This window comes from Alnus glutinosa, chromosome 14 (genome assembly GCF_958979055.1).
Source record: "Alnus glutinosa chromosome 14, dhAlnGlut1.1, whole genome shotgun sequence".
Lineage (NCBI taxonomy): Eukaryota > Viridiplantae > Streptophyta > Magnoliopsida > Fagales > Betulaceae > Alnus > Alnus glutinosa.
In genome coordinates this window covers 18,983,894-18,999,997 of record NC_084899.1, presented here as the reverse complement: position 1 = coordinate 18,999,997, position 16,104 = coordinate 18,983,894, and the positions used below count along the sequence as shown (strand labels likewise).

Here is a 16,104-nt window from a genome sequence, read left to right as displayed (position 1 = left end):
AAAACAAAAAAAAACACAAAAAAAAAGGGGTGGATACAATTGCTTCCATACATTCGATTGAAAAATTGGAAGTACGTAGCCGTGTTCACAGACAACCAAAACAGTTGTGACAATATAGGATGAGGATTCTATCAAATTATTTATTCGAATTTAAGAGAATTTGTACAGGTAATTATGAGAGGCCATTTATATGACTTATTTTAGCACACTTAAAAATTCATTGAGCTATTTTAAAATTGACGATCAGTTGATGAAGCTTTTATATATATATATATATATATATATTTGTCCAAAAAAAATTGGGAAATAAAAAAGAACCTGTTGGACTGCACGCATCAGCTTGTTTTGAGAGAGAGAAAGAGATTAGGTTCGAAGAAGAAAAAAAAATAAAAATTAACACCGTCAAAATCCATTAAAAATTACATATATATCTCTCACATATTTTATAACACTTGTCAGCAGGAGCAGAGCCACTTTATAAGGTGGGGGACCCTAGCAAGCCCAAGGTTTGGTCTAATCAAAAAAAGTATGAAATCCAATCTCTAGCTCCTTGTGTATGAGGCTTCTTTTACCAAGTTGTCCCCGTGTGCAGTTTTTATATTAATCACATCATCGCAGCGATGGATAAGAAATTCTTGCGGTCCTGATTTATTTCGGCTATGTTTTCTCTTAAAAAAAATTAAAATGTTTTTATAATTTAAAAAAATTGAAAATTTTATATTTCTTTTTACTTTTATTTAAAAAAAAAAATTATACTCTCCAAATTTTAAATGCTAGTACCGCCCCCTAAGGTCGTAGCCTTGTTGGATTTTATTTCTATAATATTATTCCTATTTTCTTGTTAGTCATTTTCCATGTACCAGTGCTATTTTCTTGTCGAGAGTTATAATTCTTTTAGTTTTCGGAATTAGCACTCTATTAAGAAAATGAATAATTATTATAAAAAATGAAGGAGTGTGAAACAGAAAAGTTATTCTCATTCCTTTGGTGATAAAAGATATATCATAAATTTTTTTTTTTTTTGTTTTTTTGACAAGTCCACACAAAAGGGGAGATGAGAAATTTGAACTAGTGATCTTCGCTTCATGAGGCGTGGTCCCCAGCCGATTGAGTTACCCCTTGGGGACTGATATATCATAATTAGAATTGAATCAAAATTACTAAAACACATGTGATTTTTTTTTTTCTAAAACTAAAATTAAATAAAGTCCGATTTGAAAATATGATTTTTAAAACTCCAGTCAAGTGTTTGGTAAAATCACAATTTGACCGTTAAAATCATAATTTTTTAAAAACACAATCTAAAATGATAAAGTTTTTACAATTTAATTTAAAATCGTATTTTTTATTTACGAAATCGCAATATTAAACATACCTTAAGTCGATTATGTTGTGAGATCCCTTTAAAAGTTATATATATATAATGGTTCAAAGTTGACTATCAAAGACCTTTTTTTTTTTTTTTTTTTATAAGTTATCAAAGACTTATTTAATCCATCAATCACAGCCCGGTTGAGGAAATTGGAGATGAGTATCAAAGACTTATGTAATCCATCATTCTTTCAACAATGCCAGCTATCACTATCATGCATGAAATTAAAGCATGTTTGACACATATCTCTTTTTTTTTTTTTCTTTTTTTTTGAAGGGGACACCTATCTGCTTATTCATTCAAATTGCACATAAAAATAAAATAAAATAAATACCTGCCCTGATTGCAGGGGCCCACGGAGATCGTAGAAGATGACGATTGCCCACTACCCTCCACTGGCAATTGGCAAAAATGCCTTTGAACTTTTCTTCCAAGTTTGGGCAGCTTGTCAACCTTTTTTTTTTTTTTCTTTGTTTTTTTTTTAATCAATTCAGGAGAGGGTTTCTTTTTATTCAATTCAGGAGAGAGAAAAGAGAAATTACAACATAAGAAATAAAATAAAGGATGAACAACTTAAATAAAGTCTCAAAACAATTAGAAATAAAATCCAGCTCAAAACAACTAAAAATGAGTGTAATAAAACCTACAACTATTAAAAATCTGTCAAATAATTAAATTACTCAGGCCATTGGGAGAACTTAAGCCTTTTCAATAGCCAGAAGCAAGGTTCTAAAAACAAAACCACTTATACAATTTAGCAAGCGAAAAGACACTCCATAACAAAAGAACAAGTATTGAAGAAGATTGAATCGAAGTATTAGAAGAAAAGCTTCACCACGGTGTTCGGTAAGGGCAGTACTCAAGAGAGCTTGGTGGACGTCAAAATGGGAACTGCAACTAGATATGAGGTTCTCCAAAGTAAAAAATAAGGTATTAGATTTGAAGAACTAGTGAGGAAGAAGATGGGGGAAGTCAACGATCGATCTACTGCGTGAACCATTGTTAAATAGTCACTTATCCCAAAAGCTTAATCTAATAGGAATATGTAAATTTAATTATTTAATTCTATCCTTTAAGTGTAGGTTCAAACTTTCTTTTAATAGGTAAGCCTCAATACGTAGAATATTTTAATTGAAATGCGGGTGAATTGCGAAGTCATGGTTCAAACTTATAACATCTGACTGTGATATCATGTTAAATCACCACTTGTACCAAAACTTTAAGCTAACAGGAATACGTAAATTAAATTATTTAATCAATCTTTAACGACCATAAATTGGCGAAGGAAGAGGGTTGCGTGTACAAAATGCGTTGGAATGGACGAAGTTAATGGGAGTAGCAGATGCCAGTGGTGTGCTGAAGTGGACGAAGTTGACCAATCATCAGCTAGTTGGAGTGGAGGGGTGGAACGCAGTTTGGAAAAAAGGGAGAAAGAGGAGGAGGTGGAAGGGAGGAGTAGAGCTCCTCCGTCCTCCGATCCCCCGTTAGTGTTGAGCAAGCTAGGGAAGATAAGGAAAAAGGGAAAGTCACTCGCAGGGAGGGGAGAGGGAAGATGAGGCTCTCCGGAGAAAAAGCCAAACTATGCACAAAGCGAGGCGGACTTATTAAGTTCTATAAAACCAAGGTTCAATTATTCAGCAAGCCTCTCTTCCTTGCATAAAAAGAGTAAATTGTAGCTTATGAGTTGTGATAAGTGAATGCAGCATACAATTAGCAAATACAAGTTAACTACAAATCCAGGCGTTAATTGTACAAAATTAAAGTTTAGACAAGGAAAAAGACTTGTTTTCATTTGCATAGGCGATAAGTAGGAATTGCATGTAGATGCTTGGCTCTTGGTGTTGTGACACCAAACTCCTCAGTCATATCCAACTCATTTGGTAGCATGTTATCGGGAAGTTCCCAATCAAAGCAATGGGCTAGTTGTGCTACCACTAGCCGAACCACAGTTAGGCCCAATTGCATCCCCGGGCAGCCTCTTCTACCGGACCCAAATGGGATAAGTTGGAAGTCACGTCCCCGGACATCCATATCACTCCCAACAAATCTCTCTGGGAAGAACTTCTCTGCATCACTCCAAACACTTGGGTCTCGCCCAATTGCCCATACATTTATTATCACTTTAGACTTCTGGGGTATGTGGAAACCATTGACAGTGCAATCCTCCATGGCCTCATGAGGTAGCAACAACGGTGCTATTGGATGTAGCCTGAAGGTTTCCTTCAAAACCATGTCCAAGTACTCCAAGCTATCCAAGTCCGATTCCTCCACCATCCTCTCCAAGCCCACCACATCTTTCAGCTCTTTTTGAACTTTCTTCATTATCGGCGGATGCTTCATTAGTTCTGACAGTGCCCACTCAATTACCGTTGCTGATGTGTCCATTGAGCCTACAAGCATGTCCTGCAAAAAAATAATTGTCAGAAAAATTAATTTTCTATTTGAAACAATTCAAGTAGTATGAATAATTACCAAAATTATGGCTTTGATATTGGAGCGTTCAATACGGTACTCAGATTCTTCAGATCCCATGAAGCTCAACATGACATCAACGAAGTCCTTGGTCTTATTTTCTTCCTTGGATTGGACATGCTCATCGATGATCTTCTCAAAAAAGTCATCAAAGGTCTTACTAACAGCCTTCATTCGTCGTGTCAGCCCCTGCAGGTCAAGGGGCGCAAGGCAAGGAATATAATCACCAAGGTTGGGAATTGCTCCCAGCTGCATGCCTTCGTGGATTACAGCCTTGAATCCCTTCTCATCAAGATCCTTGTCCATGTACTTCTTCCCAAACACCATACGGCAACTCATATCTGCGCTGAGAGATGAAACCTTGGCACTCAGATCAACAGCAACACAATCACGGGCAGCCTCTCGCATAAACTCTATCAATAGGCCAAGCTCTTCTTTTCTCATGGATTTGAAAGAACTGATTTTAAGGTTGCTAAGCAATTCGAGAGTGCACATCTTACGTATGTTGCGCCAATAAGAGCCATATGGAGACATGGACAAGTTCTTTTGCTCATAAGAGATGTACTTTGCGGCCTCAAGAGGTGGTCTACTTGCAAACACGAGATCGTGTGCTTTAAGGAATTGCTCAGCAGCCTGAGGCGATGAGACAACGATGCCAGGCACCAAGCCTAAGCGCAAGTACATGATGGGGCCATGTTTTTGGGCAAGTCGATGGAGATCGCGATGAGGTAATTCCCCTAACATGTGAAGGTTCCCAAAGATAGGGAACCCTCTTGGACCAGGAGGTAATTTCTTCTTGTTGCTACTTCTTTTCCATGCCCATTCTCGCAGGAGAAAAGCAAGCGTCACCAGTGCGGCAATGGTCCATGTCCAAGCCATGGCGGGCATGTTTCACCCAGATGCAGGCAGGCTCAGCTGCAACAAGAGAAAACACCCGTCGCAGAGATCGAGTTTTTCTTTTCTTTTGTTCTTTGTAAAATTATGGATCAGTATGACTTGTGTGTACACTTCAGAGAACGATCGTCAAGGGGGATTGGCAGGCTGATCAGACAAGACGAGTACCCACTTCATGGAATTTTCCTTCGGCGAAAGGTGCCACTGCCACACAATTTAGAAATGAGAAATTCTTGCATTATTTCTTTGATCAGTGACTAACACGTGCTGTGAGTAGTGAGTCCCACGCTGCTTCTGAGCCTTTTTCGTAAAACGTAAAAGCTTCTCTAATCACTTAAGAAATATAAATCATTTCCCTTCAAAAAAAAAAGAAAAAAAAAAGAAAAAAAAAAGAAAGAAATATAAATCAATTAAAACGTGAATCTGACTCACACATGGTGCTCAATAAGTCAATCACGGGGCCAAACTTTTGCCTCAAATCAATAGAGATTAAAAAATAATGGTCGACAAAAATTGATTAAAATATTAAAAAATATAATTAACAAAATAAATAAATAATTCAATAAAATTAAAAAAAAAAAAATTCACACCTAACGTTGACTAATTCATTTGTCCTCAATGGGTCTTCATAATCTTAGCTAACTATGACTATATATATATATATATATATATATATATATATATATTTTATACAATTCAAATATGTAACAAAAATTATATATATATTTACAAACAATTAATTTAATTTAGAAATCTAAATATAAAAGCTTAGATAGACATTTTTATTATTTAGTAATAATTTTTTTTAAAAAAAATTAGTCTAAAAATTTGATTGCACGAAACAAAAATTGTCAAAAAATAATAAAAAAAAAAGGCCGACTTCTTCTCTATTCTAGGCCATCTTTTTACTATATTTGAATTGTTGATCCCATTAAAAAAGAAAAATTTGGCTGACCATGAGGAGAATGGGAATTCATAGTTTGATCGCCATTTATTTATTTTTTAATTTTTTAAGTACATTGAAAAAAAAAAAAAAAAAAACAAGGTAAGGAACATAGAAGAAGATGGTTGGTTACGACCCAATTTATCACATGATGGGCATAAAAATTTACACTTAGGTTAATTTTACTAGTTGTCCAGCTGATGGAAGAAAGGAATGAATGACTGAAATAATAGAAGCAATTCTCCAGTCTGATGTAATAGCGGGCAGTTGAAATGCCAGAGTGACTTTAAGTGAATCACTTTTTAAAATAAAATCTGATAATGTAATGTTCGGAGCCCAGTCATCTTTTGGCTCTAAGTTTGGCGGCAATAATTGACATGTTTGTCAAATTTGTCTCAAGGTTGGACATCTTGCTTCAAATTGCTGGCATCGATTTGATCAACACATTCATACTTCATCTCAGCCGTCTGTGCAGGTCTTTTTGGCCAACTCCAGTCAGCAGTCGGACTCGACTTGGTACCCTGACACAGGGGCAAATAATCATGTGACTTCCGATCTAGGCAATCTTAATCTTAATGCAGAGGACTATACTGGACATGATCAAGTTCGAATTGGTAATGGTCAAGGTCTGAAAATTCTCCATACTAGCTCTTCTATTTTCTGCTCCTCTTCCAAATCATTTTTTCTCAACAATATTCTTCATGTTCCTCGTATCAGTAAAAATTTATTATCTATTTATCAATTTGCCAAAGACAACAATGTCTATTTTGAATTTCACCCTTCCTTTTTCTGTGTTAAGGATCTATTCTTGGGCACTATCCTACTCCAAGGCAAGAGTAAAGATGGGCTTTACCCATTGCACGGTCTCTCCAACATTTCTAGAAATCCATCTGTCTACTTGGGTGAACGAGTCTCCATTGACCAGTGGCACTCACGGCTTGGTCATCCGTCCTTACGGATTGTTCATCAAATTATTTCAAAGTATCAATTAGCTGTTGGTAAAAATAAAGATACTTCTGTGTGTCATGCTTGCCAACTCGACAATAGTCATCGTCTTCCCTTTCCCTTATCCCCATCTGTTTCTAGTGGTCCTTTAGATTTAATCTTTACAGATGTATGGGGTCCCTCCCCTTATCTCTTTGTTAATAGAAATCATTTTTACATTGGCTTTATTGATGATTATTCCAAATTCACTTGATAATTTCCTATGGCTTCTAAATCTGATGCTTATAATATTTTTGTTCATTTCAAGACTCATGTTGAAAATCAGTTTGATCGAAAAATCAAAGCTGTCCAATCAGACTTCGGTGGGGAATTTCGCAACTTGCACACTCTTTTTCAGTCCCTTGGAATCACTCACCGAATTACCTGTCCTCATACTCACCAACAAAACGGATCTGTTGAAAGAAAACACCGCCACTTAGTTGAAACTGGTCTTACTTTTCTAGCCAATGCCACTATTCCTCATAGTTACTGGGATGAGGCCTTTGTTACTGCATCCTACCTTATAAATCGTCTATCCTCTCCTGTTACATTCCACAAATCCCCACTTGAGCTTCTATTTCATCAAACTCCAGATTATAATTTCCTTAAAAATTTTAGGTGTGCTTGTTGGCCCCACCTCCGCCCTTATAATCGACATAAGCTTGATTTTCGATCTACTCTTTGTCTTTATTGGTTACAGTCTTGAACATAAAGGTTATAAGTGTCTTGATCCTTCATCCGGGCGTGTCTATATTTCCCGCAATGTCATATTTGATGAAAACTCTTTTCCTTTTTCTAACATTTCTCGGCATGACTCATAGGAACCCCCTTCTTCTACCTTTTCGCTGCCTTTTCATGCTTTTGTCGTGCCCTCTCAGTCAACTCCTGTGCCTCCCACACCTCCTATTCTACAAGCTTCTCATACCGAAAATGAGCCAGCTAGCCGTCCTCTTTCAGTTCCAGACTCAACTGTTCTTACCACGTCTCCTGAATCATGTCCAGTTTCTCCTTCTATGGATTGTCCAGCTGCACCATCAATGCCCGTGCATCCTATGATAACAAGAGCTCGCAATCAAATCTTCAAACCCAAGCAAATGTCTGATGGTTTCATTTCATATCCTCCACCGAAGGCACTCACAGCCTCTACTATGGTGCTCTCTTCCAGTGAACCCACCTCATTTTCTTAAGCTTTTAAACATGTTGAATGGAGTAAAGCTATGAATGAAGAATTCACTGCCCTCATGCAAAATGGTACTTGGACTCTTGTCCCTCCACGACGAAACATAAATTTGGTAGGTTGTAAATGGGTGTTTAAAATCAAGCGACGGGCTGATGGATCTCTAGAGTGCTACAAAGCGCGTCTTGTTGCGAAAGGATTTCATCAACAACACAGTATTGATTATGGAGAGACTTATAGCCCTGTTGTTAAACCCGTTACCATTCGGGTGGTTTTATCTCTTGCTATTTCATCAAACTGGTATATTTGTGAACTTGACGTCAAAAACGTGTTTCTTCATGGTATTATTGAAGACAATGTTTTTATGACTCAACCTCCTAACTTTGCTCACCCATCGTTTCCGGATCATGTTTGCCATCTATGGAAGGCTCTTTATGGCCTAAACAAGCCCCACGGGCTTGGTTTTCAGGCTCAGCACTCGCTTGTTGGAATTGGGATTTTTGGGCTCTAAGTCCGATACCTCTTTGTTTATTTATTTTTTGATCTATGTTGACGATATCATAGTTACTGGACCCGACACTGAGGCTATCTCTCAACTTATCTGCAACTTACAAAAGGACTTTGCCTTGAAAGATTTGGGACCTCTTCATTATTTTCTTGGAGTTGAAGCATTATTTGATAAACATGGATTGTTTCTTTCCCAACACCGGTACATTACAGAATTGCTCAAGAAGACCAACATGCTTAATGCCAATGGGGTTTCATCCCCCATGTCTTCATCGGCGTCTCTTTCTCAGTTCACGGGCGATGCTTTTTCAGATGACACTCTATATAGGAGCGTTGTTGGCTCTCTTCAATATCTTTCAATAACACGGCCTGACATTGCTTTTGCGGTAGGACATGTTTGCCAATTTATGCATCGCCCCACAATTCCTCATTGGAGTGCTGTCAAACGCATATTGCGTTATTTAAAACAAACAATGCATCATTCCCTTTTGCTCCAAAGAAATTCCTCATATCATCTTCAAGCCTTTTCGGATGCGGATTGGGCAGGTTGCCCAGATGATCGATGCTCTACTAGCGGATATTTCTTATTTCTCGGAAACAACCTTATTTCTTGGAGCTCCCGAAAGCAGAAAACCGTATCCCGCTCAAGCACTGAAGCAGAATACACTACAAAAAAAGGACATTTAATGGCGTGTCTACAGTAAATTATTTTTTGATACCTCACTAATTAGTGGCGTATTGAATTATAACACCTCACTAAAATTATTAGTGGCGTGTCATAAATGACACGCCACTAAGTTTCCTAGAACCGCACGGCACTGCGCGGTTCTTCCCTTTCCCTCTCCTTTGTTTCCCTCTCTCACTGTACTCTCTCTCTTTCTCTCCTGTGTCCCTCTCTCACTCTACTCTCTCTCTCTCTCTCTCTCTCTCTCTCTCTCTCTGTGTCTCCGTCTCTCTATTGCCGGACGCCGACCACTTCAGCTCCGACCACGGTATGCATCTTCTTCTTCTCTCTCTATAGCTCTCTCTCTCTAGCTCTCTCTCTCTCTCTCTCTCTCTCTCTCTCTCTCTCTCTCATCTGCAGCTCTCCACCCAACTCAGACACCGGCCACCAACAAGTCCGACCGCCCCCAACCTCCGACGCCGGCCACCGGCAACCCTGGCCGCCCCCGACCTCCGACGCCATCTATCCATAAGGTAAAATCATTTTTCCTATTTTTGTTTTTTCCACAAGTCTTTATACTAGGTCTTTTTTTTTGGTCCTACAATATAACGTTATTCCTTAAGTTATTTTGCACAACTTTAATATATTGTTCTGATTTCTTTTCCTCATCAACTCTTTATCTTATCACAGACAACTCTAAATTCATTGGAACTTTCCCATTGAGATCATATATAAAAAATTGATCATTTTTAGGATGTTTATTTTGCAGAAGTTTACTTTGTCATTAATACCTTAAGAAAGGTTGTGGTAAATCTCTATTGAATGAGAAAAAATAAGAAATTAAATTTGAGAATTTTGGAAGTGTGTGGTATAATTTTTAAATTGGTTTTTTACTTATCAAAAAAAAAAATTTAAAATTGGTTTTTTGTGTAAGTTCCATTGCACGTAATAATTTAAAAGTCTCCACAAGAAAATTTGGGAAATAGTTTTTACTAATTTACGAACTATTTATACCTTAGTTTGAGTTAATGATAACCATCATCTCATAATTCCAAAAGTTAAGTACAATTAAATTATTTTATTTTAAAATTGTATTGAAAATTTTCCCATGGAATAAAGATCACGTCATGAATACTTCAAATTTTGAGCAAATTCAAATTGCAGAGTGCAATAGTGCGACCTCTTAAATAGAAATTCATATTTTAGGGGGTAAATAACTTCTATTTTAAATAGCTTTTTCGTTGAAATTTCTATTTTTATCAAAATTTATATGTAAAATTTTAGAAAAGTTAATTATAATCTTCAAAATTACCATTTGAAAATTTCCATTATAATCTTCATTTTACAATAACTAATAAAAGAAATTTGAGGAACAAAATTGGTGATGGGTAAAAAAAACTTTAGTGAAAAAGACAAACAATACGACGGCTCTGGTGTCCTACACCATCCTAAAACATAATTAAGGTCATATTACATAATCTTATATAATTTAGTACTTGCATACTTGCACTTCACAAGTTTCCAATACCAATTTTAATGGTAGTGTTTGCATGCAATTAATATTTAAATTTTAGGGTATTTTGCTTGATTCTAAAGTTTAGTGGCAATATTAGAGATTATTGAATGTTTGCTCGATGAAAAAAATTCAATTTACTAAAAGATTAAACATTTGAGAACATAGGCATTGTGAAACATATGTTATTTTGTAAAACATTTTAGTGCTCATTATCGTGGAAAAGTTTTAGAGAATAAAATTTAGAGAATTTTATAAAATTTTTATTCTCCATTTTATTCTAAGTTTTATTCTCCATTTTATTTTTTTTAATAAAAAAAAAAATTAATATCAAGAAGTTTTAATTCAATCTATAGGGCGTTTTCCTTGTGACTCAGACCTATGTTAAACTTGTGATGCGATGCCTACTTTGATATTAATTGTTAGAGGCTAATCATTTGTTTGAAAGCCTTAAGACGGTTGGATATTAACATACGTAGGGATATTGGGGATCTAAACAGCCAGGCTAGATGAAATTAAAACGGTCGTGCGTGTCAAAGTAAAGAAAAAATAAATCGATCCTACTATATATATAATTATAATATATGAAAATTAATTAAACATGTTAATTACCAAGTAGCCATAAAATAGAAGCTAAACGTTTACCACCTAATCCTACTCGCTTTGGTTGGATGATGACCAAAGTTTCCATTATCTTCCATCATAATTTAAAATCTAAAAGCTGCCTGCAGTTGATCATGTTTAATATTAATAATAAAAAAAAATAATGACCTTCCTAATATGTTGTTTACTTTATTTTGTTACTATTTTGTATTGTACGTAGAGAAGAAGATGAACAAGACTTGGATGACAAAGTCTAGGGGTACGAGGGAATATAGAAATGGGTGTAGATTGTTTGTTGACTTCGCAGTTAGTAACTGTAGAATTCCCAATGGAAATACACACTGCCCTTGTAAGTCATGTCGAAATAACCAGTGTCACCCGCCCGATATCGTACTTGCCCACTCGACAGGGGGTAAGGAAATAATGACTACATACACTACATGGTTTTGGCATGGTGAGAAGCATGTTCGGGGTCCTGTTGCAGGTTCTTACTCGAATCGCTCAGCCGCAAATGTGGCTAGTGGAAGCACAGAACAGGGTGGCGACATGCACTCAATGTTGCATGATGCATTCGGCATGCACGAAGTTAGAGAAGAAAAATGTGAGCCTAAGGTTGTGGCTCAGGGAGGTGAAGAAATTGGGTGGAATGGAGAATCAGCTGAAGGGAACGCTCAAAAGTACTACGACATGCTCAAAAAGTCGGAGAAACCACTTCATGGGGGTACTAAACATAGCAAGCTGAGTGCTACTGTACATTTGTACAACTTGAAATGCGTTGGTGGACTTAGCAACCAGATTTTCTCGGATTTCCTTGAGTTCATCATCCAGTTGCTGCCTGCATGTGATGGCACTTTGCCAGCTAATACATATGAGGCGAAAAAGTTTCTTACTGACATAGGGCTTGGTTATGAGAAGATTCTTGCATGTTGTAATGATTGTATGTTATTCTGGAAGAACAATCAAGAATTAGAATCATGCATCGTCTGTGGAGAATCTAAGTGGAAGGATGAAATTCATTTGGACGAGGATGGTCAACCCATATCGTCGAGAAAGAAATGTCCGGTGAAATTATTGCGGTAGTTTCCACTCATCCCCGGCTACAGAGGCTTTTTATGTCGGAACATGCAGCGCCCCACATGAGATGGCATGTAGAAGGCCGCACTAAAGACGGCGTGCTGAGGCATCCGGCTGACGGTGAAGCATGGAAATCATTCGATCTCTTACATCCAGAATTTTTGGCCGACAGCAGGAACATCAGACTTGGTCTAATCTCAGATGGATTTAATCCATTTGGGAACATGAGTACTTCCCATAGCACTTGGCCTGTACTGCTTGTTCCATACAACTTGCCTCCTTGGATGTGCATGAAACAAACATCATTCATATTATCTCTGATTATCCCAAGCCCAAGTTCACCTGGAATGGATATAGATGTCTACCTTCAGCCATTGATTGAGGAGTTACAAGAACTATGGAATATAGGGGTACGCACATTTGATGTCTCGAAGAAAAATAATTTTGTGATGCGAGCGCAGTTGATGTGGACAATAAATGACTTCCCGGCGTACGCAGATTTGTCCGGATGGCCTAACAAGGGTGAGTATGCATGTCCTTGCTATATGCATTCAATACAGTCTAAACGGTTAAAACACGGTAAAAAAAATTGTTATATGGGACATAGACGATACTTGGCCATGGATCATCCGTGGAGGCGAAACAAAAAAACATTTTACGAAACCCAAGAATTAGAATGTGCCCCCCATGTGCAAAGTGGAGAAGAAATTCTAGGACAATTAAAGGGTATGGTATTTGGGGATGAGAGCGTGGGCATGGCAAACAAGGATAAAAAGAAAAAAAGGAAGAAGGGAGAAACATCGACTGAAAATGTAATTTGGAAGCAGAAAAGTATTTTTTTTAGGTTGCCGTACTGGAATGATAATTTATTGCGGCACAACCTTGATTTTATGCACATAGAGAAAAATGTGATGGACAACATACTTGGCACAATTCTTGACATCCCAGGTAAGACAAAGGATGACCTTGCAGCCCGCACAGACTTGATGGAAATGGGTTTGAGACATAAACTTCATCCGTTCACAGCTGATAATGGTAGAACCTATATGCCCGTAGCATGCCACAGATTGTCCAGATATGATAAAACACATTTTTTGAAAGTGATTCGAAATGTGAGGGTGCCCGACGGATATGCTTCTAAGGTTTCTCGTTGTGTAAAACTTAAAGAATGTACAATATCGGGCTTAAAGAGTCATGACAGCCATATACTGATGCAACAACTTCTCCCTATTGCATTGCGCGAATCACTGTCAAATAACGTAGTTAGACCTCTTGTTGAGATGTCTGCATTCTTCAGGGGGATATGCTCTACAAACTTAACACAAGAGGATATGGACCGACTAGAGGGTGACGTCTGTGTCACTTTGTGCAAGCTAGAAAAGATATTCCCCCCCAGTTTTTTTACTAGCATGGTTCATGTGGTCGTGCATCTTGTCCGTGAATGTCGACTTGGGGGACCTGTACAGTATAGGTGGATGTATCCAGCAGAAAGGTAATATTTGTGCATGCTTAATAATTATTTTAATTTTTACGATATTAGAATACAATTGCTAACTAGCACTACTTGAATGATGTTCCTATGTAGGAGCCTTGAGGGGTTTAAATCTAGTGTACGCAATAAAGCAGCTCCTGAGGGCTGCATTACGGAAGGCTATATAGCGATCGAGTTGATGATGTTTTGCTCGAGGTATCTAGATAAAGTACCAACATTTCACAACAAAATCCAAAGAAATCCTGATGGTTCAAAGGGGGCGGGAACATGAGTCATCCTCGACCGTATCACATTGACACAGATTCATCGATATATTACGAAGAACTCTGACGAGTTCCTTCAGCTCCGAGTGTAAGTTGTGTTACATAAATATGTATGTTCAATTATGTTATAGCCTTAGGGTGAATAATAATGCGACTAATTTCCAATTGTAGGATGCACATGGATACGCTTAGGCGATCACATAATAAGGGGTGAACTATAGATGATCAGTTAGAAGCCCAACATCATGAACAGTTCTGTGATTGGTACCGTGAATATGTACGAATTATCATCATGTTTAATTATTAAATGTTGAACTTATACATCATATAAACTAACCAAACTAACTTTGTGCGTTTTACATTGTACGTAATATACTCGTAGGTCGATCGAATGGACGATCGAGGTAGGAAGGAAATAGGTGACAAATTGGTGATGCATTGTAGAGGCTGAAAGAGACAGCTATAAGATATAATAGATATGTTGTAAATGACAAACTGTTTCGCACTCGAGCACATGATGCGGGAAAGAGGACTCAGAATAGCGGTGTGTGTGTGCCGACCGTTGATGGCGAAATGTACTACGGGAAGTTAACAGAAATAATTGAGGTCGAGTACTACGATAGGACCAAGTACGTTTTGTTCAAATGTGATTGGGCGGACACCACGAGGGACATAGGGTACAAGGTGAATGAGTATGGGCTAGTGCTTGTCAATTTCAAAAAACTTGTACACATGGGAAAGTTGATCACCGATGAGCCGTACGTGCTAACTACACAAGTTGACCAAGTTTTTTACGTTGAAGATGAACGGGACCCAGGTTGGGCTTGCGTTGTAAGAACTAAACCTAGGAACGTATACGATGTTGGTGATGAATGGTATGATGATGCATGTGCTAACTACCACGAGTGCGAGCCGCTCCTATTGACCAGTAATAATGATCATGATCTACGAGATGACTTCGATCACATCTGACCTGACTTAGATCCAATCCTAGTGTATGTGTCAAAAAAAAAAATCTATTTGATATTTTAAAATATTTATTTCTACATTGATTGATGATTGTTAAATATGTGACTCATTTAAATACTGTGGTGCATATAGTTGATATATAATGTATAAATAGTGATTTATTTTGCAGAGTACAATGAGTTATAGAATTCCAAGTGTTATGAAGCGGAATAAGGGCCAAGGATCGAGATCTAGTGAGCCTACGCACACAGAGAGCGACCCTACGCATACAGAGGCAGGGTATAGACCAGTATTCATAGATGATCACTCAGGATACCAATACAACATCGAAGATAATACATTTGGTCATCTACCTCATATGCAGCAAACGATTAGCCAATTAGAGGCGTGTTCCCCTGGTCACGTGGCGCGGCTGTTCGACTACAGCATGACGGGTTTTCATGATACCGAGACACATCTTTCAGACTATAATGAGACACAAGCTCCGGAGGGCCTTCATGATGCACAGTCCGCGAAGGGCCTACATGATGCACAGCCTGAGGATGAGCTTGCTACACAAGTGCTGAATGTGAATCAGATTCGGACGATAAGTAAGTACATATTTTTATAAATTTAAAGGATATATACGTATTTATTGTTTTGCATTTTATATTCATTTTGAAATAATTAACATCAATATCTATTAATGTTATAGGTACTAATCCGGATGGCAACACTTGTTTTGAAGTTATGACCATTATAGACCCGCACAAGGTATGGGAGATCCCCGCGGGAAAGAGGGTCATGATGGATTATAATCCAGGCTGGCAACCCGTAGGATTTAGCGCCAATAAATTTAGACGGCAAACCGGGAAGCTAATAAGGAGCGAAAACTATGTGCATTTACGGGACGATTGGGCGAATGTACCGGCTCGTACAAAGGAGGATATATGGGAAGCCCTGATGATAAGTGGACTTTTACGTACCGTCAAACTTTTTTTAAAAAAATTTTTATTTATCAACTTCCAACTTGTGTAGGTGGACTTTTACATCCCACCAAATTATGATTTACAAAAAGTAAAACGAGATGCGTTTCGGGATATGGGTGTAAAGCTCAAGAATTGGAGACACAGCACAAAAGTTAAATTAGGCATTCAACAGGGCGATACTCCTGAGACGGTACGACCAAGAGTAGGGG

At 37.7% G+C, this 16,104-nt stretch overlaps 1 protein-coding gene across 1 annotated transcript; it reads right to left on the bottom strand.

Moving 5' to 3' along the window:
• Nucleotides 1–3,056: 3,056 nt before the first annotated feature.
• LOC133857148 (cytochrome P450 71AU50-like) lies at nt 3,057–5,034 on the bottom strand. Its single transcript, XM_062292283.1, has 2 exons — nt 3,845–5,034; nt 3,057–3,775 (listed from the first exon to the last, which is right to left on the bottom strand). The coding sequence occupies exons 1-2, from the start codon at nt 4,730–4,732 to the stop codon at nt 3,161–3,163; spliced, it is 1,503 nt and encodes a 500-aa protein (XP_062148267.1). The 5' UTR covers nt 4,733–5,034; the 3' UTR covers nt 3,057–3,160.
• Between the last annotated feature and the right edge of the window lie 11,070 nt (nt 5,035–16,104).